General features: G+C 35.2%; 1 protein-coding gene across 2 annotated transcripts; it reads right to left on the bottom strand.

Annotated features, from left to right (window-relative positions):
* Positions 1–604: 604 nt before the first annotated feature.
* Myl1 (myosin, light chain 1, alkali; skeletal, fast) lies at positions 605–20,749 on the bottom strand. 2 transcript variants are annotated; one of them, XM_005396945.2, is made up of 7 exons: positions 20,467–20,749; positions 9,228–9,255; positions 5,304–5,447; positions 3,069–3,242; positions 2,539–2,616; positions 1,480–1,522; positions 605–916 (listed from the first exon to the last, which is right to left on the bottom strand). In XM_005396945.2, exons 1-6 carry the CDS (start codon positions 20,590–20,592, stop codon positions 1,494–1,496), a joined length of 579 nt encoding a protein of 192 aa, XP_005397002.1. In that variant the 5' UTR covers positions 20,593–20,749; the 3' UTR covers positions 605–916; positions 1,480–1,493. The 2 variants fall into 2 exon arrangements, with proteins under 2 accessions (XP_005397002.1, XP_005397003.1); XM_005396946.2 differs by lacking the exons at positions 9,228–9,255; positions 20,467–20,749 and adding exons at positions 9,507–9,531; positions 10,283–10,367.
* Positions 20,750–22,500: the final 1,751 nt, after the last annotated feature.

Below are 22,500 nucleotides of genomic sequence, written 5' to 3'. Positions count from 1 at the left end.
AAATTTACACTATAAATTTTTTCTGTCAAAGAGTCTTACTATTTTTACATGTGTTAAATACTGAATAGATATTTGCAGACATGGACATGCAAAGGAAGGGAGATTATAATAGGAAATAGAATATTAATAAATAGGATCTTGAGTTTGATCCATAATCCCACCCCCAGAGAGATTTCTTTTCCTTTCTTTTTTTGTTTAAATAACAGCTGGAAGGTCACTTTAAAATTTGTCCTTGAAGACACTTAGGGAGCAGGATCAAGGGCTTGTTAGTGTTTTCAAGTAGGATTAGATTGTTACTCAAAGTGAAAAAGATCAAACCATACACAAAATAATGTCTACCTATATGAAAAACTCTGCTTTTACATTATGTTGCCTGGGTAGTTTATATTAAAGCATCTCTGACCTATAGATTTTTTTTCAGTTCTCTATTTTACTTCTTCAATAATATATGATTATTTTTATTTTTCAGTTTGTTACTGCTAAGTAAAATACAATGATTCTTTATAAGCTTATAAATCAGCATTCTGTACATTTAATAAAAAGATTGAGATCTCAAAAATTAATTTCATGAAGCAAGAAAATAAAAACACAGCATGACTTGAACTTTCCAGACTGACAAAAATTGTTTATTGATATAGGATTTTAAAGATGCTTATTGACCTGTGACAGATAATAAAGAGTGGTACTTGGATTTAAGATTGTCAGTATTTTATTCCTCACATCTACTGCAGTGGCTGCTTGGTTTGTGTAGTAGCAATACATGGCAGAGAAAATATGAAGGTATATAAAAATTCAGGGAGTCTTTCAGTCTAGAATGTTCCAGATATTTTATTTTTCCAAATGACGGTAAACACCTGGACAGGCAGCCATGGGTATTATCAAAATACAATTCCAGCCAGTCTTTCTAAACAATGTTCTGTAAAGGAAAAGAGAAAAAAGAGTTAGAAAATGAGTCAGATGTTGATTACCTTTTCAGTTCATAAGGAAAATGAAGTGAAGGGCAAACAAAGCAAAGCATACAATGAAATGTTTTAAGGAAAAGGTTGGAAGTGTTTGACTCTGGACCGTCACAAAATAGTTTTGTAGAGCAGCAATTGTTCAAAGTTAGTTTAGTTATTCAGAAAGCTCAGCCCCATGCTTTCATTAATGTTGTATTCCAACTAAATGAATCGACTAGTCTCTGGTTGGTTGAGTCTCCGCTCTGTGCTTGTACTACAGTTAAAGTGATAGAGCTGATGGATGGACGCAGAGACCTCATTCTGTTTTTGCTTGCATGTTCACACAAATATGTGCTATTTCTAAGTAATCCATCTCCAGGAGATGATATTTTTGGTTTCTAATTAAGAGTCATTTTATAGGAACCAATGCTAATTATAGGAAGCAATGCTAGGTATATCTACAGTGTGTAAGATGAAACTGTTAATTCAAAAAAATACGTATCAATAAAGCCTGTGTGTTAAAGACAGAACAGGGGTATACCTTGGGAACTCCACTTAGATAGACATGATGTGCTTGACAAAAGCTGTTGGGATAATACAGACAATGTAGAGTTAGAAAACAGTCAAATTGAAAGTTCAGATTTGGTTTTATTTTCTAGATGACTATCTACTCATCCAAATCATATTATTAAATGATTCTTCTGTGTAGTGTGTTTATAGAGACAACCAAATGTAAACAGTTGTTCATGGGAAAAAACACGTTCAGTCAAGATCGCCAGTGTATATCTGCTGGACTGAGTGTTCTTCACTTGTCCCTTCTTTCTCCCTGCTTTTCCTATTTTCTTCTATGCTTTTATCTCTTCTTTCAGTTGTCAGGCTTGGTAAGCTTATATTTCCACCAAAGCTGTCAAAATGGTCTTATTAAAATATTATTAGAATAGTCTGCTATGGGAATAACATATTTTTAAATTTTGCTAGAAGTTTTAAAATTTGTGAAATAATTTCAAACAGATTTATTTTGTATCTTAATTTTATGTAGTGATTTGTTTTTCTACCTTTTGGGTGCAACTCTATAATGGTAGCAGGATATAAATAATTGGGGGATATGAGATTACTTTCATGGGAGCGAGAACTCTGAACAAAGTGAGCTGTTTTAATGCCTGCCCTGTCGTTAATTATTTGACCCTCACTTGGTATCTAAATCTCTTTGGCCCCCAACTTCCTCATTTTTATAATTGTTTGGTATCAGTGAAAGACTTTGACATTTCCCCAACTTTAATTGTCTATTAAATTTACTTTAACTCTGACACAAATCCTATGTCACAGGGACACTGTGAAGATCTAACAAGAAAATACACGTGAAAACACATTTTAAACTGTAGAGCAACATATGGGATAGCTAAAACACACTGGAATAAGTATATATATGTGAATATATATATATTTCAGGATCTTCATAGGATATGTTTTTAGAGTTATGCAATTCATTCATAAAACATAACTTATCGATGGAGAAGGATGAAGAAAACAATTTTAAAAAAACTGTCATTAAGCCAACCATTGAAAAACTGCTGATTGCACAAGTGTGTGCTGGTTGTACCTTCGTAGTTGATGCACCCATTGGAGTCTTCTTGACCGGCCATCAGAGCTTCCACTTCTTCCTCTTTCATCTTTTCACCTGATGAAACAAAGCCCATTTTGTAGAAACAAGGCCAGATGATGTTTTCAATACTCTGCCACAAGTGATCCGCCATGGACCCTTAGAAGCTACTGTCGAACTCTCGTAGGATAAAATCGGTTTCCTTACTCTTTCCCGGGCACATAGTGAACTGTCAACCAATCATTTTTGAATGAATGAATGAGTGCACATCATTCTTTTGTCAACCAAACTAGAACCTCCAAGAACGCCTATGCTTTACCTCTTTGCCAGTAGTTTAAGTTAGCATCTCCCCAAAATAAACTCATTGAAAGTGAGGCCAGTTGAAGTTGTCATTAAATTTTGAGGATTCTCTTTTTGTTTGTCCTCTGTACTCAATCTTCTCACCTATCTCAGTTATGACACAAGTCTCTTGTCATGTTATTTCCTACATGTCCTCTCCTGTCAAATTCACCGAAATAAACTCGCCTTACCCAGGGTGGCCAGAACGTGGCGGAGCTCAGCACCCATCACTGTGCCATTGCCTTCCTTGTCAAAGACACGCAGCCCCTCAACAAAGTCTTCATAGGTGCCCTGGTCCTTGTTGTTGGAAATAGCTTGCATCATGGGCAGAAACTGTTCAAATTCAATTTTTTTAGCATTCATCTCTGGAAGAAATTGCAATTTAGAAGGTTAGTCTCTATCATATAGTTCTGTTTCTGAGTCACAAATTAAATTTGAAAGTTCATTCTTCATGACCTAAAAGCTCTTCATACAGCTAAAATTTCAGTTGGTAAATTGCTAATTATAAAAATTTCATAATAGGAGCCAGGCTTCTGTCACCAGTCCACCAATCCACCAATCCACCAATGCATCAATCCACCAATCCACCATTCCATCATTTTCAACTGTGTGACCCTGGGCAACTTTGTTAACGTTTTTGTGTGTCAGATTTTCATCTGTAAAGTAGAAAGACCTCGTAGTGTTATTTTGAGACTTAAATAATTTAATGCATGGAATCTCTAGTAATACTTGAGACAAATTGAGTGTTTAATAAATATTATCTATTATTTTCTTAGTATTGTCAATTTTCTACAAATACCAGGGAAGCAATATAAAATTATACTGGGATATTAAAAACTAATTAATACAGTAAAACAACTGAAGTTTATTACTTATTTCATTCATGTCCTGAGCTTTCGTAAGGCCTTTGATGTTTTAAATTTTGAGAGTTTATAAAAGAAGGTTATGAGGAAATTGTGTGTCAAATATTCTGTGATCTCCTGGCTCCTTTGCAGTGTAGAGCCTTGGAGATAGTGGAAATTTCTTTAGCATCTCTAACAAGGTAAATCTCATTCACGTAAAAGTATAGTCTGCCCAGATGTACATAAGTGGATAAAATTATGTCTCCCTAAAATAAAAATTGCCATGTTCTTCTCTCACAGGACAGAAGTGAATACAGTGAGCAATATCAGAAAAATTAAATTTGAAAATGAGTGAGTCCAAGAAAGAAGAACGCTGGTGAGTTAGACAACGACATTTAAAAATAAGGTTTAGCCGTTGCTGCCTCACTTTATCTCATACTCTCAGCTACTTTCTGGATGACTTAATTTAAAATATCTTCCAGAGAAAATGAAGCAAGAGTAAAATTCCATCAGACTGATTCAGAAGTCAGTCTTTTTAAAAATCAAGCTTGTCTTCCTTTTTTAATGAAGGGAAATCTCCACATTTTTAGTTAGCAAGGAGGAAAACAAGATTATTTACCTTCTCCCTTCTTTCTTATCCCTGATGGCAGAGAAAAACAGCTTCAATATCTACTTAAGAAAACCTCGGTTTTGTGTACTTTTTATTTAGAGTCACATTTTCCAATAGATTGTTATGCTTTACCATGAAGCACTGGGATTAAAAACAATTTCCTTGTTCTCAAGTAATGATTGATTTTTGTATTAAGTGAATGGAGTCTAAATTTTGCCACTAATATATTTCACTGATTTTTTTGTGCTGGGATTTACTTTAAGAGAAGTGATACAGGTTTCGGCTTTGGCTTTACAAGTTTTTCATAATTTGAATAGAAATAAAAAATACTGAAGATGTAAATTTGTGTATTCTTAATTAAGATAGTTGAGTTTCTTTTAAGGTAGCTACAGAAGTAGTGTCAAAGGACAGAGACAGGCAAAGTCAGGAGGTATTTTTCAGTCACTTCAAAACACTGCAACTTTATTTCCAGTTTTATTAAATCAATGAATAAATTTTCTCTAGAAGTATGCCATTGTAATTCACTCAAAACTGTATACAAACTACATTTTGTTTTAGCTATATTTAATACCTTTGTCAAAATGTTTGCTTTTGCAGATTTGAAACTGGAAAATGTGTAGAATTAGATATTATTTCATTTCCATGCAATTACATTATAAACATAAAGTATGATGATGAGGATGATAGTCTTAGTATTAGATTTTTTTTCATTAGCAGATGATCAAAGGGAGAGTAACTATCTTATGAGGGAAAAAGCTGAGACTTCAGTTGGTCAAAGAGGCACACTTGCTACGCTCAGGAGTAAAGTCAGCCCTGGTATGTAGAATTTATTATTTACTCCTCAGTGTCTGTCTCCTTTCTTCCTCTCACACACTTCACACCCACCACAAACACACCACACACACACTCACACACACACTCACACTCTCACTTTACAGCACTTCCGTAGATCTTGAAAAGACTGGTGCCATTACCTTCATTGCTAGGGTTCCCCAGGACCTTCCTGACTTCCGCATTGGTGGGATTTGTGCCCAGTGCCCGAAGGACATCACCGACCTGGCTTAAGGTGATCTTGCTGTCACCTGTTCTGTCAAACAGGAGAAACGCCTCCTTGAATTCTGCAAAGAGCGAAAAACATTAGGGAGCTGAACCTTAATTAACCCCAACTCTTTCAAAGATTCAGTTCAAACTCTTCTGTCTTTTACAACTTTTGCCAACCACTCAGGTTGTTATCTTTAGAGTCTGTTTTCTGATCTCAAACAGATATCAGCAGACCCTTTTGGCGTTTCTTTTGAGAATTATCTCAGTGCAGCATTTTCAGTTTCTGGCCATGTGTTATTGCTAATCAGATATAGAAACTGGTGATCTGAGTCCTATTTCCTTCACCTGCTGGGAAGCAGGATTGGGTTAAAAGGTTCCGAAGTCTTGAGAAATCTTAATAATCTTCACATAATCTTTCATATAATTAGGAAGGTGAATGTAATTTTATGAAAAAAAGTTTTCAGTCAATGTTGTCTTATGTGAGATTAACCTAAACTTCTCAAATTACATAGGAACCCTCCTCTTGAGATGAAGTTTCCTAAGGTGTCCCTTTAACTAACTTTTTTTCCTAGAAATAACTTCATTTTCCAGGAAAAAGTTAAAAAAGTGAGACAAACCTGCAAGCTCTATGTCATCTAAGCATGTAGGATAGACCTCTACTAGGCTTTCAGTATCACTGATTCAAAAGGAGAAATACTTTTGGACCAGTTGCTGAGACCCTTTCTATATTTTGCTCTTCTTTTCCCCCAGATAATACATATGCAGTATGTTGCTATACCAACTTTAGAATTTAAGTACACATTTTAAGTTGAAATATATGGAAATAATTGTAAATTCACATGCAATTGTAAGAAATAACTCAGAGAAACTCCTTATACACTTTGTCCAGTTTCTCCCAAAGCAGTTTCTCCCAAAATATTTTGCAAAACAATAGTACATTATTACAACAGGTCATTCATGTTGTAGACTCCGTGATTTCATTTTTGGTTCCCTGGTGTGCTTGTATTCATTTGTGTGTTGTGTGCATTAAGCATGCATTTTAAAGTGTTCTCTTCTTATCATAATCTCTCAATTTATCCCTTCTGTTGCATTTTGTCACTATCTTTTGATAGCATTAGTTTTGTCTTTCAAAATGGCAATGACAAAGAATTTAGAAATATGTAACAAAAAGACCAAAAAGGGAGCTACTGTGAATTTAGAGTCTAGGAAATTTACTTAAACTGAAACTTCTAAACTTATCAAATAAGAAATATTTTCTCAGAAACCCAGAAGTACTGATGGTAACTCTTTGGAGTTCTTACCAGCAACACTCTAAACACTAGTTATGAATGAACTGATAGAGCTGAAAGCGTTCTTTCTGGGTTCTCAATGGTCTCAGATCACAGGATGCTGTCCACATAGGTCATGCAGCCAAATATCTTTTCTCAATCTTCCTCCACCCCCTAATCTGAGATTGCACCAGACACTACATTCACAAGGAGCTGTAGATCATGTCATCCTTTGCTAAAATCCTCTGAAGTTTGCTATAACAGAGCATTTCCCTACTCTAAAAAAGCGTGCTATAGGCCCTGTGGTGTAACTAGTCGAATACTATTTTCCATCTTTCTAAGGGACATGTGAGACTGAACTATTCTTGTTACTGGCTTTCGGGCACAGAGTGCTGGAGGGCTCAAAATTACCCTTGTCAGATGCTGAAGTAGACTTGGGATTTTATGGGCTGTAATGGAATCACTCTGACATTCACTCTTTTGATTTAAAGGCAGAGGCCAGAAAAACTACTGATCTTTTGACCCCAGATTTTTAACCTAAGGCTAGTTATTCTCTTGAAGGTTGGAGCATAGGCTGGCCAGTTACTTCCCGGGGCTGCCTTTTTTGTTTTATACATACACATAAAGGACATTTGGTTGGGAGACAGCCATGTCCATTTGTTTATGCATGCTGTTTTCACAGATTGGTGACAGAGTGGAGTTGTCTTTACAGAGACTGCGCTGCCAGTAAAGACTTACTGTTGTCTAGAACTATATTCTAGAACTTTTAGGTAATGATGGAATTGTTCTCTGCCAAAAATGTAACTACTGTGCCCTTGAACCTTAAATGTCACTAGTATAACTGAGAAAATGGATTTTGAAATTTATTAATTTTTAATTAGTTCAAACTTACATAGCTATTTAAGTGGCTGCTCTATTGGACAGGACAGGACTTAGACTTTAGAATGTTTCTAGTTTTCTTCTTTCTTTCAGTCTTATCTTTTCCTTTCCTTCGATTCTAACAGATGAGCATGAACAACATTCTTTAATCTTAAGGAAACAGACTAAAGTAGTTTTCATTCATTTCAGAAAGTATAGCATTCTGTTTAACAGTTTGCATTTCTTTTCCTGACTCAAAAGTATACCAGTCTACTACACCAATGTTTACCCAATTTGTGTGTCTAAAACCTATTTCACATGTGGAGTAATAGGTGTTATGTTTAGCAATAAGTCCTTTTGTCCCTGTAAGGGTTATAAAACCATTCACTGCTCAGTGCTACAATAGTTTGGCAGTCATAAACACACTGTAAATTAGATATCTGACAGGACAGGAACCAATAAAGTAACATCATTACTATTTAAAACTGCATTAGATTCAAACAAATGATAGTAGAATCATTAACTGTTTGCAATAATAAAAAACAGCCCTTCACAGTATAATCTCAAGTGATCTTGAGTCCACCTTAGGATATCAAATAGATTTTAAATTTCACAAGACCATCAACTATAGTGTAGATGCTAGTGAGTCTATATGACAGCCATTTTAATTTTTTTCTTAGTTGATGTCGAGTAAGACAAAGATGACCCAGAAATAGACAAAAGGATATAGAATTCTTCAGGGAGAGGATGATTTGAACAGGTTCTTATTAGTTACCCATATTTGTTTATACCTTATATGTCACAAAACATAATATATACTTATCATTATGGCAAATATTCTAATTTACACATTATATAACTAAATAGTTTCTAGCCTCCCTTCCATAGATGTATTTCTGCCTCAGTGAATTTAAATACTGCGATACTTTTGCTGCATGAAACATTTCTCCTACAGAGTATGTGATCTGTTGTTTCCAAAGCTCCAAAGGGGAAAAAATGAAATGTTAGTGAAACTGTTTAGAGCTCCTGGATCTTTGAGTCTCTTGCTAGTAACATTTTGTAAAGGAAAGTTCTCATCAATTTGATTGCATACCGCATTTTGATCTTATCACTAATTCTTTGGGTCCTTCAGCAAGATCTATCATCTCTCTGGGTGTCTGTCCTGCATGTCCAAAGAAGGGTTGGTTCAGGAGATGTCTAATGCTCCTTCCACAAACCTATGATAAATTATTCCTTCTTCTTCATCCCTGGATTTGCCTTTATTCTACAGTGCACTATGGTGCCCATTAAAATATTGGCACCATAGATTTAGTAATTGGGTAGATTTATAACCAGTTTTATTTTCCAAATGGAACAACTCAGACTTGTTAAATTTCTCTTCAGGGATTTGGATAGTAAATTAGCCTTCTAAAGTAGACGTCCTTTTGTGGATATATGTATATGTGGCATTACCTATTGGATCAAATTAGTTTTATTTAAAAATCAGTGAATACAAGGACTTACATTGTGGTCTTTATCTTTTATTTGCTAAAATATTTGATGACTGATTATAAGCAAGGGCTTTAGTTTCAGCAAATTTATATTTAGAGTGATGGAGAGCAATTTATATTTAGAGCGGTAACACCGGTGTGGATAATTAGGAAGAGCTTAGTTCATCTCAAGGGAGTTGCTTTTCTCACATATCATCTTTACAAGTGTGCACATATTAGCAGCTATAGCTTTTAAACTTACCATCCTGTTGATCCTTAGAGAACTCGATCTGTTAGAAAGAAATTAATCACAAAGAATATTTTAACCAGACAAAAATGCCCTGATTTTTAAGTGTATCCAGCTCATTCCCTGAATAATCTTCAAAGTAAGCTCCAGAATCAGCCTACTTTTCCGAGTTCAGGCATAGCTTGGACACGAACAGGTTGAGCCACAAAGTAGCATGCCTTGGAGTTTAGTGACATCTCCGGAGTGAGGCAGCACCCTGCCTGCATCTCCAGTACAGAAACTCAAACCACTTACCGGCAATCTGGTCAGCACTGAAGGACTGCAGGGATGAGAGAGAGAAAGAAACAACTAGTATTCTTTCAATGCATTGACAGAAGCATGTGTGCTCTCTGCTTTGAGACTTTTAGGAAGCTGTGAAAGTGTCATAGCAGAAGAAGGTTGCCTTAGGGTACTTTAAAATCTAGGAACATAAGCATCTGTTGCAAAAGACAAGTAGGAACCATTTCTCTGTATCTTAATCAGTAAATCAATGATGTAATAAATGCAAAATCAAATACTTAGAATAATATCATCATCCATAATGTAACTAAGACATTCCCAATAAGATGTACTAAATTAAAAAGTATTGATAAGTTGTATTTAAAGGGGCATCTTAAGTTTTTCTGCTGTTTCACCAACACATTTTTATATTTGTATGGGATACCTAAAGCATCAGAAACAGTTCGCTTAACTTTTCCTATCAGAATCATTGGATTGTGTCCTAAGATCTAATATTTTGCTATTGTCATAGGATTTTTTTCTAAATTTCAGTATAACAGCCTTCATGTGGCATAGCAAAAGTTGGTGAATCCTAAAGAACTGTACTGGGGAGTAAGATATGCTGTTCCAGTTGGCATAATAGCTCCAGTTAATTTTTTCTATTCATCAAAAATCCAAAGTAGATTCTAACAATTTGTGCTGGCCTGTGTTCTCTCCTCAGTTCCATCTGTCCTCAGCCTTTCTTCTCGATAAGCTCCTACCCCCTAGCTTTATCCTCCTCTCTAGGCAAACCGTTGTCTTGTAGGACCCACCATGATGGAGTTGCTGGGGTGCAGAACAGCGGCGAAGATGAGGAGTGCGTGAGGGCTGCTCCAGTCCCTGAGTGAGTCCTCTTTCTCTGAGGCTTTCTTTTATTTTGGGACAAGCTGTGACCTCACCGCTAGCATCAGGTTTCAGAGGGAAGTAACCACTCCCCCTGGAGAGTTCTTTAGCTTTCTTAGGGCAAAGAGTAAGAGGGATCTGTACCCTGACAGCTATTTTTAGGAAACCAGAACCTAGGAGTGGACAGCCATGGTGAGACTGAAGTCTGTCAGTACTTTTAAGGTCTTTATCTCCCAGATGTTCACCAGCAGTGCCTTCTTTTAAGAAGCTGCTTCTTTGTTCAGTGGAGAGGAGCTCAGAATTTTTCTAATACTTCAAGCTGGTCCTTTCTCTTGGTGAATTATGTACTTAGCAAAAAAAAAAAAAAAAAAAAAGCACATTTTGATATTAGTGAAACTTTTTGGATAGGATTAGCTTGGGGGTTCAAATGGCAACTGTAGAAGGAACATCTTCTGAAGGTCTGTCTCTTATGGTAAGGTTCAGAGAGCTTGGAAAGGCCACGCCCACCCTGTGTTTCCCAGAGTTACCCAACGGCAATCCAGTCTCCAATGGAAGATCGCTCTTTTGTAAGTTGGATTCTCAGAAGTGTAATCTAACCAAAGAATAGTCTTGGTCTCCAGTTTTCACCATTCTCCTGGCATTAGGTCTGTGTATTTTCTTCTCTTTGTGTTACCTTCATGGTATCTGGTAGTCACGTTTTGTTTTGTTTTGTTTTGTTTTTAAATTTTTGAGGTTCTTTGCAAGAAAGCTGATAGACTATTTTTGCATTCTTTTTCACCCCATTTGTACATGTTTTTTAAAATTTGCATAAGTTTTTACTAGAACATGTTGATTCTGTTTCTGCCTTATGAAATACTTTATGGCTCAATCTCCAGACTGAGAGAAAAAACCCAAGCAAAACTCAAGGAAGGACCTGTGGAACGTAAAATTGTACTTGAGCATTTTAAAAACATCTAAGGAATTAGATAGCTATGAATTTTTATGGCAACTTATCTGAGAATAGGGGAAAAACTCCCTTCCTGGACTAGTATTGGGAAAAACAGTAGTAAAATGATCAGCCCTAGGATGTCCACTGAAGTTCAGACAAAAGCTTCATCACTTTCTACATTTTTAAAGCAGCTCACAGGCATAAAGTATGGCAGAAACGAATTGTGGTTTATGCTTTGGCAACTGTTTTGAAGGATGGTCATAAAAAGAGTGAAGTCTTTCTTACTACAAAGATCTACACTTTGAAGCTTCTCTTAAAACCACTTTAGAAGAAATCAACACTTAAATGTCTATCATTCTTGGCTCAAAGTTTACAAGTTATGAATAGATCTCATAAGCTCCTACATCCTAAGATAAGAAGTGAAGGTATAATTTTTAAATTATTCATACATAGGTAACACATTGTCATAAACATATTGACATTTGGAAAGGCTGTTGAGAAACCTTTCATTGAGAAGTGGAAATAAACAGAAAAATTAAAAATGCTTTGAATCACTAAGGGGAAATGGGAGGAAAGGACAAAAGTGAGTTTTGTAATTGGAATATCATGACTTTTGATACACAAATTAAACTATTAGAACAGATTATTGTGATTTTTTTTAATTTTGTAATTGTATTTCTATAATTGTGTCATTTAATTTGAATTGCTTTCTTACTATTACTGAGAACTTGGTCATATCTTCAGTAAAGCTACAACATTAAACATCAAGGTTACTCTACTAGAAGTAACAGTCATTTAAAAATTTTTATTCTTCTCTTCAAGTAGAAAAATGTGTCCTTGTGTATAAATATAAAACATAGTCAACTTGTAAAAATCTGTTGGGTGAACTGGAAAGTCAGTTAAAAAGTTGCATTTATGTTATAAAAAACCCATTCCTAGCCACATGGATGTCACACATAAGTTTATTATATTAAAAGACAAGCTATAAAGTAGTAGGCAATGGTCAAGTTATTTTACCATGGTCTTTCTCCATACCTTTATTACATAGAGAAGGAGTGTTTAGATTATTTTTAACCTACTGAGCATCAAGTAGAAATTTGATTATGTTATTTGACAATCAGAAAGGCTGTATTACAGCTCTGCCTAGACGAGTGGTGGTGAACCTATGGCACACACACCCCAGCAGGCTCTTTGTACTGCTGAAAGCTCCTCACTGGTCTAGGGAATAAACAATTAATTGTTCAACAGTTAGAAAACCTAGAATCTGTGTTCTTAGGATAAGTGGGAAATGAAATTTACTCCTAGTATGCTTTTATGAACAACAGGACCTTACTGCCGTCTCTTCCTTAGTGTTATAATGCTAAGTAGTCAGCCCTTTGAAGAAAGGCATGATATGAAAATAGATCAGCCAGTCTGGGCCTCAGGTTGTTATGATATTTTTTTAAAAAAAATTGGCTTGTCTCTCATTGGTCTGACATGCTCTCCTCTTTTTTGTTTTAGAAATGAAATATTCTTCAAAGCTCTGATAAAAACTCCTGTTCCTGAAAGAACCTTGTCCTCTCTGTGATGCTTATGGCTCCTTTCTCTTACTGCAAGTTGTTCAGCCATCCTGTTTTACCTTGTAGGAAGCTCTGCAACTCTTGAAGGCCATTTGTTTCTGAGGTGGGCCTGGGTATGTTCCTGCATTAACCACTCCCATCTCCAGAGTCCTATAAGCTGCTCCTTCAAAAAATAAATTTCTCCTCTAGAACATGAAATTCCCCGAGGACAGAGACTTCATCTGTTCTTTTCAAGAGCTTACACCATAGAGCAATCACATGCAGTTACTTTCAACATTGCATTCCTCACACCTAGAACTGCCTAGCATGGAGTAGGCATGCTGCTCTTGAATTATTGATAAATGTACCATTATATTTCCAGTACCTCCCCTTAGATTTTATATAAATATTTATGATCTAGACGTTGAATTTGCTAAGCTTTGATTTATTTTTTAAGGATTCTTTTTTATCTTAGCTTCCATTTTTATCTAGACTTTTAGTAGAAGACTACATTCCATATTTTTATTACTGATGTGCTATCCTTTTGGTTTTCTATTTAGGTAAGCAGTAGTCTACACATTACTGATACTGAAAAGAATTTTTATTGTATGTTTACAGTTTTTTTTTACCTTGGGAATCATTTTTCTACTAGTGATCATGAGGTTTGGTTAACTGTTTAAAATAAGATAATATTTCTTGTATGTAGAAGTAATTGATTTATAAGAAAACTTTTAAAATGCAGTTAATCTAACAGGCTCTCAAATTGATGTTTGTTAAGCCTTGGAATAAAGAAGAAGAGCCACAGTGAAAGGAATCTGGAAAATACATGATGTTCAGTACAAGGAGAGAAAGCCCAGGAAGAAACATGGACTACATTACCATCTTCCACGAACTTCATCGTCCCTGTGCAATGGAATGGGGACGAAGGATTGGTAAGGCAAGGTGAAGCTAACCTAATCAGGGGAACATTAGTGGCTGCACAAAGACTAAAGGTCAAGATGTGTACACAAGTAAACCCTTAGGAAAAAAATCCAGTTTCATTACCAGCTCAGAGTTTCTAGACCCCCACTATACAAAATCGACAGAAGTACTATTTTGTAACCCTTAGAATTGTGCTTCAGAATAACTCAAGTCAAAGGAAAGACATGTTTTTTCCTTTTTCTGTCAACAAAGGCTCTGCTTAGGTTGGTTGATATAATAAACAGGGAAAATTAAGAGAAATGAGGAGGTAGTGCTGGCCCATTTTCTGTGGCACAAGGGATATTAGAAGGTTGGATTGGAGAAGTTGATCTGAACTGAGACAGAATGTGTATCTGCATTTGCAGTAGGCCTAAACTAGTTAACAGAATTTAGTTACCTGAGAGCAAAGGCTGACTTATTGAAAATGACAAAATTTAAGACTGTAATTAGTAGACATCTAAGTGAATTTTAATAAAAATTTAAAACTGTGATCCAACTCTATTCTTTTTCAGTATTCTCTTTAGCTTTCTCATGGTTAATAAAATTAATAAAGAAACTTAAGATTCCATTAAAGATGTGCTTTCTTTTCTGTGTTCATTTGATAGCATGTGAGTTCTTCAAAAATCAAATCATGTTTTTTTCCAAAAAGAATTGTGTTTTTATTCCATTACCTTGTAATTTTAAAACAGCACTGGAAAAAATTTTGTATAGTTCTGTTTTAAGAAACTATATATATCTGATTTTTTTCATCCTTGTCTAGAATAATAGTTCTTTGGGTCACAATGGGCAGCTTTGAGTGTATTATCATTCTAGACAGGTCAAACGTTTTGCTGAGGTAGAAAGAAAAGTAGGCTGGAAATTTTGTTCTGGCTCTTGGAACAAATCATGTATCTTTTGCTTAAGTAACTTCTCTGGAGTATTGTTGCTCAGTATATAGTATCAATTATAATGATTTCTAGGGTTGCCTATGGGTCTACTATATTGTGAATTTTCAGCCTTTTGTCAGTAGAACCTACCTGCACTCACTTTGTTCTGACATCGTTTTTCATGGAAAATGGGAAGGTGCCTAAAATTTCAGTAGACAAAGTGATTTTGAAGTAGTTTAGATAAAGAAAATTTAAGTAAAATATAAGTATACAGGATTGTGTTCAAATCAGTTGGATTTTTATAAAAAGGAAGCAGTATACCAGTAGGCACCTAATGCTTAAAGTACACCTTATTCCATAAATAAAAGGAAGAATAGAAAGTTAGTTAGATATGGTTTTACCTTTAGGCCAACTTTTCTTCCCTGATTTAAACTCACTACTATTAGTTTATGACCAGAATAGCCAGGCTTTATCACCCATATAATTTCCATTTTAACTAGTGTAATCGAATCCATTCCTACTTTTATGTTATAAAGTTTGCCCTCCAAACACTGATTGGGGTAAAAAACAGACTGTAAAAGTTAATGTGGAAATAAACTATAGAAGATCCTCTTTTCACACAAAAAGTATTTTGGTCTGAAGAGAGGCAGAAGAAAGTGTAGAATCAGCAGACTAAATATAATCCTTTCCACAATTTCCATGAGTCAGATGGTGCTTAATACTACGTAATTATGGAACAACTTCTAAAGACAACTTGCCAGGGGGTTCATTTGCAGCCCTGAAATGTCAAGAGCTAAATTTGGCACTGTCACTCTGCGGTCTCCTTGTCTTGCAAAGAATTCATTATCTTTAAAATGAACAGTAGTGTTCACTATCAGTTGATGAAGATGTATTTTCCTTTGTGAACTGCATTTTACTTTGCAAAGATGTTATTCAGTTACCTATAACTCAAAAGGTAACTCTGGAGAAAGTTTCAGAATGCCATGCCACATCTTCTAGCCCCATCCCACCTGTCTTCTTCTTTTCCAGTGAGGAACATGAAGGGTGAAACGTGATACTGATGTCTAGTGAGAGACTGAAATAATTTTTGGTTTGTTCCTGAGGTTATACTAAAACTACAAATGAGTAAATAGTGTAATTGGTTGTCATTAACACTGTATTAAAAATTAATTTGTACTATCGAAAGGCCAGAATGAAAGAAGTCTATTAAGAAAGTGTAGATACAACTTAATGTGTTCATGTATTTTTTTCCAATTAGAAATTGATGTTCTTTACTTGGTTCTTTTCCTCAGACTAATTAAGATTTAACCGTGTGACTCAAGTGGCCTTGCAGGTCTACATAGCATTCTAAAGAATATTAGTGGGAATTGCCATTTAAATCATGTTGTTTATGTATAAGCAAAATAGAGATTTCATCGTTTTCTCAGAATTTAACTTGATGGTAAGACTTGAAAGTCAGACTTGATGTGTATGAGTGTTTAATAAAACAAAACAAAATCATTTTGAAATTCAATGCTTGCATTTAACAGTATTTTAATGTCTTTTTGCATTTATACCTTTTTATAGGAAGTCGGAACAAAGTTCCTAGGAGACCTTAGAAGGTTCCTAAGATTTCACCCCTCCTTCTATAAAAGAGAACACCTAACTTGTCAGCAGCAGGTGTTTGGACAAGAGGACGCTGTGGAGAATGAGCTGCCAGGGTCAAGTCTTGGTGCGCTAGCTCATGTGTGCCCATTACTCCCTCTTCTGGCCACACAAGACCGTGCAGGGTGATACAAGAACGGCGCTACCTCATGGCTTTGAAGGCCAAAAAGTTTCCTTTACACATTCTTAGAACCAGCAATGTACTCTTTAGAAACCAAAGGTAGCCTAGGACATGGTCAATACACTCAACGCTGGACTTGGTCTGCTAAGCTAATTCTAGCTTTACCATTTAAGTGGGTATTGGATCATGAGCATTGTTTAGGCTCAGTTTCTTTACTTAGAAAATGATAACGACAACTTCACTGTAATGTTGTGAGCATTAATTAAGATAATTAAGAATAAATTCACAACTAATGTTGGTAAAAGTTATTATAGGTTAACACAGATAGATTTTCCTGTGTGAGCCATCCAAGTCGTGATGCACGTACAACTCTGGGTTCCCTGAGCACTGGCACTCACAGAGAGATTTACCTTGTCCATTACATTGAAAGTTCCATTCTGTTCAAGCACACGGTCAATTGTTGCTTCAAGATTTGTTTTTGGTAGAGTTTCTGTCAATGCATTTTGTACCATTACCACTTTTTGTGTGTTGCCTGCAGTATTCAGTCAGGGATGACCTGATAAAGTGATGACTACAATGAGAATTGACATTGAAGTACCACAGTGAGAGAGATGACAAAGTTCCGGCCTCACAGCAATCTTGACGTATTAGCTAACACATGCATCATGCAAAATGTTCACTTACATATTGATCTTTTCAAATCATTTCATTACTTATTGACTTTCACTGTTTTGTGTGGTGGTAGCTAATGCTTATTCCTGTGTTTGCATTCACAGCCATTCAACATACTTATGTTGGCTTTTAATTTTGCCAGTGTTCTACAAGGCGGGCCATTTCTGCTGTAAGTCAGCTCTCTGAAAGCAAAGGATGCTTCAGGCTACCAAGGACAGTAACCTTAATGTTCAAACAGCAGCAGAACTTTGTTTTTGAAAAGGAGACTCTTAGAATAAAAAATCTATGGTAAGGCATTCCCTCAGAGAATAAAGCATTCCTCAAAAACATCAGGCAAGCATTCCTTCAGAGAATACTGAAGGTTTTGTATCACAGCAATTGTGGAAATATTCTAGACAAGTAACTAATTAGGAAATCAGATTGGAAAGCACATATAAGAATGGGTAAAACTAATTTGTAGTATCCAAGAGTGTTTAGCATTTATGGGGAGTCAAATATGTGGCTATTAAATGTGGTATATTTTAAGACAGAACATAGGTCTTAAATGAGAATAGTATTGAGGAATTAAATTTTAGCATGGCTGTATACTACAGAAAGATAATTGTACTTAAACTCCTGCATTTCTCAAAGTTTAAAGGACAGCCAGATTTCTAATCTTGTGTGATTTATGAAAGTTTATAATCCAATTAAACTTTGTTCTTTAGTTTTCGGGCAGTTAATGAACACATGTAACAGCTCTATTAATTTTGTTAAAGTTCATTTTCTCTGCTTGAAAGAAGTTTATAACTTATATGAGGTAATATATCTAGAAATATCATTAAGCAATTAAATACATCATAATCTGAAATGTTTTAATGTACTTTTTAATTAATTCTGTTACCTACTGGGATGAAATCAAATCATATAAAATTCTTGAGTTTCATCACATTCTTTGGCTGCTAGAATACCTCCAAATAGGAACTGATCTCATATAGATAGAAGGACGTCGTTGAGGGCACTTAAATTCTTTTACAAAAATAGGATCACTTTCTTTCTTTTCTTCATTTCTCTTTCCATTAGAATGGAGCCCCCAGTGGAAGATAAAGGTTAATTTCCTTCCACTTTTTCAAGATTCATGGAACTGTTCCTTTTTGCTTTGTGTTCCTTGTCAGAACCTACCACATCTCTTGCTCTACAATGAAATAATGGTGGAGACCCTGGCACACTGTTACAATGACTTTCTTGTCTTAGTTCCTTCTTAGTTGCTCTAATTTATACTGAAATTAATTCAACATGTAAATGGAAGGATAAACAAGTTCTCAGTATTCAGAAAAGTGTCACTTCTCTGCTGACTATAACAACTCAGCGGCTTAGTTTTTGAATTATCAAAGTGATGTTTTGTCTTTTCCTAGCAAATTCGTACCTGCCAAACTAAATCTTTTTTTAAACATTAAAAAAAATTTTTTTTTTAATTTTAAAGAGTAAAAGAAGGATAACATAATAATAGGGGGGCTTACCAAATTACAGACAAAGTGGTAGGAAATTATCAATGGTTATTGTTTTACATACTGTTATCTACAAGATAGCAAACTAAATTTTTATTCATTGACTTGTTCTTACACAGTTCCTTGTGAAGGAAAATAATGCCTGTTTTCATTAGTGAGATACTTAATTTTCTTCCTAAGTAAGGAACATACATTTTTTTTTCTTTCACAGAGATGGATAATCTCAGATACAAAGAGACGATACTCTCTATAAATCGCAATAGATATAAAGGAGAATAGCTTTGACATTGATTCATATCGCTAATGTTATTCTAAAGTGGAGAGTTAAAAAATAGGGACAATCATAATGATTGCAGTGAGTGTAATCACACTTGCTACATAATGTCAGTGTACATCTATAATGATATATTAACTAGGATTGCTGGAGATGAAAACTTTTGTTTCCTCTTAATGAACTGTAAGCCTGAAGTCCTCAAGGTAAAAAAAAAAAAAAAACATTTATTAGAAGATTTGACATGCATTTTTTCTCCTAAATGGATACTTGTTTAAAATAGTTCCTAACCACTATTTGATTCTATGACCAATTTTTTCAGATATGACTTCAGGTACCTAAAATCTAAGATTAAATATTTGTGATAATATATTCTTACTTTGAAATAGAAATTTTCATATTTAACTGGAATGGTATAAAATATGAATATATGTATTTAATTTTGTTGTACATATCTAAGAGTGATCTAATTCAATATTTATTTCAGGCATATTTTGAGAAACCCATGACTATACTAAAATGGCCAATGAAATGTTTATTTATAAGTCAGCAGTACAGAAGCAAGTGAATCGTGTTAAATTAGCAAAATTCAGATTTATTATATAGAGAGCTTTTGGCTTTGTGAAAAGATAACTTCATATACTTTTACTCATTAGTTTTCTTATAAGGTAGAGTTCTTTAGATGAAGGTTTTCAAACTATCATTTGGACCAATCAGAGCCCAGTGGCTGAGAAGACATGCATTTGATGGGTCACATCCAATCCGTCATTTTTCCAAAAGCAGATAAACTTTTGGGAGCTGAAAACCTTGATCACAGCAAAGTGTTGACACAATCAATCACATTCTCCTTAGTTCAAGATCAGTATGCAAAGGCTCAAAGACGTATGCTAAAAGTTGTATAACCAACACGTTTTATAATATTTTGGGTTAGTTTCACTTAGAAGCAACTCATAAATTCAGAATTAAATACCACATATAAATAAAAGAGATGACAGTTATAGTCACTGAAACACTTGAGTGCATAATTTTCCACATGGAGAGCTCATTTAGTGTTGTATCAAATTTTTATTAAGCAAAACTGAAGGGAGAATTAACTTGAATTGCAAAAACCTTGTCTTCCTCAGTTTACATACAGCAGCTGTCAAATAAATACATCCCAGACAACTGGGGCGTCAGTGGACCTTAAATTTGTGAAAGAAACAACGGTTAAAACTTCCCTTTTAGTATAGCTTTAAGGTAGGAGATCCAGTTTATATAGAGATTTCATTAAAAAAACCCACTGGTTTAAATATATGTATATATATATGAAACACCATTATAATTATATACTTTTCCCTTAAATTGCAGTTTGACAATATAGGGAAAAATGGAAAATTGAGAACAAAAAAAAAATAGAGCAATCACAGGTTCTACATGTGATGTTACACTCTCAATAATTTCACTGAAATTGTATTGTACAACTTATATACTTTCAAACAGTGTTTTTTTCTTCCAAAATGTACCAATTCACGGAGTAAAGCCATTCCCATTCCTTTCTATGAAAAAATATACTGTACCACTTTGTAAGTTCCTAGAGTTCCCCACTGTTGAAAGATGTTTCAGTGACCAAACGATTCATCCATTTAGTTACCTTAATGGCAGAGAGGTCAATTTTTTCTTCTTTGGGTTTGGCTGGGGCAGGTGCAGGTGCAGGTGCCGGGGCTGGGGCTGGGGCAGCAGCAGCAGCAGGTTTCTTCACATCTTTCTTTGGTGCCATTTTATTTAAAAGGATTGGTTAAAAAAAGGAACTCCTCCAAAAGAACCTGTCAAAATGATACTTAGAGGAGGAGTGGTGGTTTGCTTGATCCACAGCCCAGTGTCTTGAAGGTGGACCCGTGTTAAATGGTATAAGGGCATGCATATATATTTCACTTAGTGCCTAATAGAACCTTGACACTTGCGGCTGGATTGGACAGTTCACCAGGCGAGGGGGATGGCATTCCGGCTCAGACTATAAATGGAATCTAAAGGGTCAGGGCTTCATCAATGTTTTTTAACTCCTCTTACTTTTTTTTTTCACCTCCATATATAAAGGAGAAAGAAATATGACAAAGCCAGCTTCAGATCCTTTGGTGACAGCAAAGAAGGTTGACGTACTTTTTCTTGGTAGAATTACAGTCCTGTTGAAGTTGTAAATCTTTTTTTTCCATGCCTAAGAAACTTGACTGAAGGATTCAATTTCAACTGGGAATTTTGGCAGGGAATATCACTAACATTCACCCAGCTCCTTTGCTCATGCTCCTCCCTCCTGGCCATATTTGCAAGAAAATGTTGGTCAGCAAAGGGGTGGTAGGTTTAAAAATAAAAAGCAGACGTATAAGGAAAGCCAGCCAAGTTTTAAACTGTTTTCCCTTCTAGGGAGCACAAACTCTGGTTCTGTCTCCGTCTCCCTCTCACCTGTTTTCCTTCCCAGATGGCATAAAACCTGACTATTTATCACTTAAACCTTGTAACTGTACGAGAGAGACAAGTGCGTTTTTAAAGAAATAAAGGAGAAAGGAAATTATTAGTGCCCTGAAAGTTTTGGCGACTTCACCTTTTCTTTTCTGTCCTTGGGTTCCTCAATTTGAAGGGTAGATTCATATTTAAGAAGTGTGACATATCCAGTGCACTCTTCATAGCTTTGTAGGTGGCAGATTCTTCCAAAGAGTGAGTTCTACAATTAGTAATTAGTTACTTCTTAGTACCCTCCTCACTTCTGTTGCTTTAATTTGAGAGATGTTTACGTAATGAGTACAGTAGTTATTATGAGGAAAACAAAATGAGAATGTACATTATAATAAGTGTATATATGCATACATATCTGTATTTATATATAGATAGGCATTTTATATATTTCATTTATTAATTATAGTTATGCTTACAGATAGCAGTTCACTAGCCACTTTCTTCTGATCTGGTATATACAAGTATTCCCAACATGGAGAAGGACACTATTCCCCTTCATATATTATCATTAAAAGAGATAAAGACTTTTATATTAGCAAAAATTCACCTATAAGGTACAACTGAGGCACAGTGAATCGGTCTCATTTTCTCTTGTGGTAGCCTAATTTACTGAATTATTTTACCCATATATGCTTAGGGAAAGCTTTTAAATTATTCTTAATAAAATAATTTTAATTTGATACATAAAACAAAAAATTATATACGTTAATGAGGTATTGTGAGCTGTTTCAGTACATATGCACTTCATGTAATCAGGTTAAACAGCATCTAGTTCCCCAAATATTTATCACTTCCTTATGGTGAAAACATTCAACATTGTTGCTTCTAACTGAGACACACAGCACACACTGCTACCTGTAGTCCCTGTACCATGCAGTAGCATCCGTGCACTACTTACTTCTAACAGCAGCTTAGTACTACTGGTCAACCTGTCCTTATCCTTCCTTCCTCCTATGCTGGTAAGCACCATTCTAATCTTGACTTCAATTAGATAATTTTTATTTATATTCCACACGTGAGGGAGGTCGTGTGGTGCTTGTCATTCTGTGGCTGGTTTAAGGAAAAGCTTTCACATTTGCTCCCTCACTTGTGCTGCTCCATACTATAAAGTCATGTGTTACTTACATTTAGCTGTTGATAATCATTTCTTACAATGCAAGGAAATCGTGAGAATCTG

This window comes from Chinchilla lanigera, unplaced genomic scaffold (assembly GCF_000276665.1).
Source record: "Chinchilla lanigera isolate Chin_1 unplaced genomic scaffold, ChiLan1.0 scaffold00056, whole genome shotgun sequence".
Taxonomy (NCBI): Eukaryota; Metazoa; Chordata; class Mammalia; order Rodentia; family Chinchillidae; genus Chinchilla; species Chinchilla lanigera.
Note: the sequence above shows the minus strand (reverse complement) of the source record. Positions and strands in the feature narration are given on the sequence as shown.

Excerpts from the sequence above, each read along its gene's own strand:
- Myl1 (XM_005396945.2), bottom strand. The coding sequence starts at position 20,592 with ATGGCACCAAAGAAAGATGTGAAGAAACCTGCTGCTGCTGCTGCCCCA. Across the intron at positions 5,448-9,227 it reads CTCTAAGGATCAACAGGATG|AATTCAAGGAGGCGTTTCTC; the intron begins GTAAGTTTAAAA and ends CGCTCTTTGCAG. Across the intron at positions 2,617-3,068 it reads CCACGTTCTGGCCACCCTGG|GTGAAAAGATGAAAGAGGAA; the intron begins GTAAGGCGAGTT and ends TTGTTTCATCAG.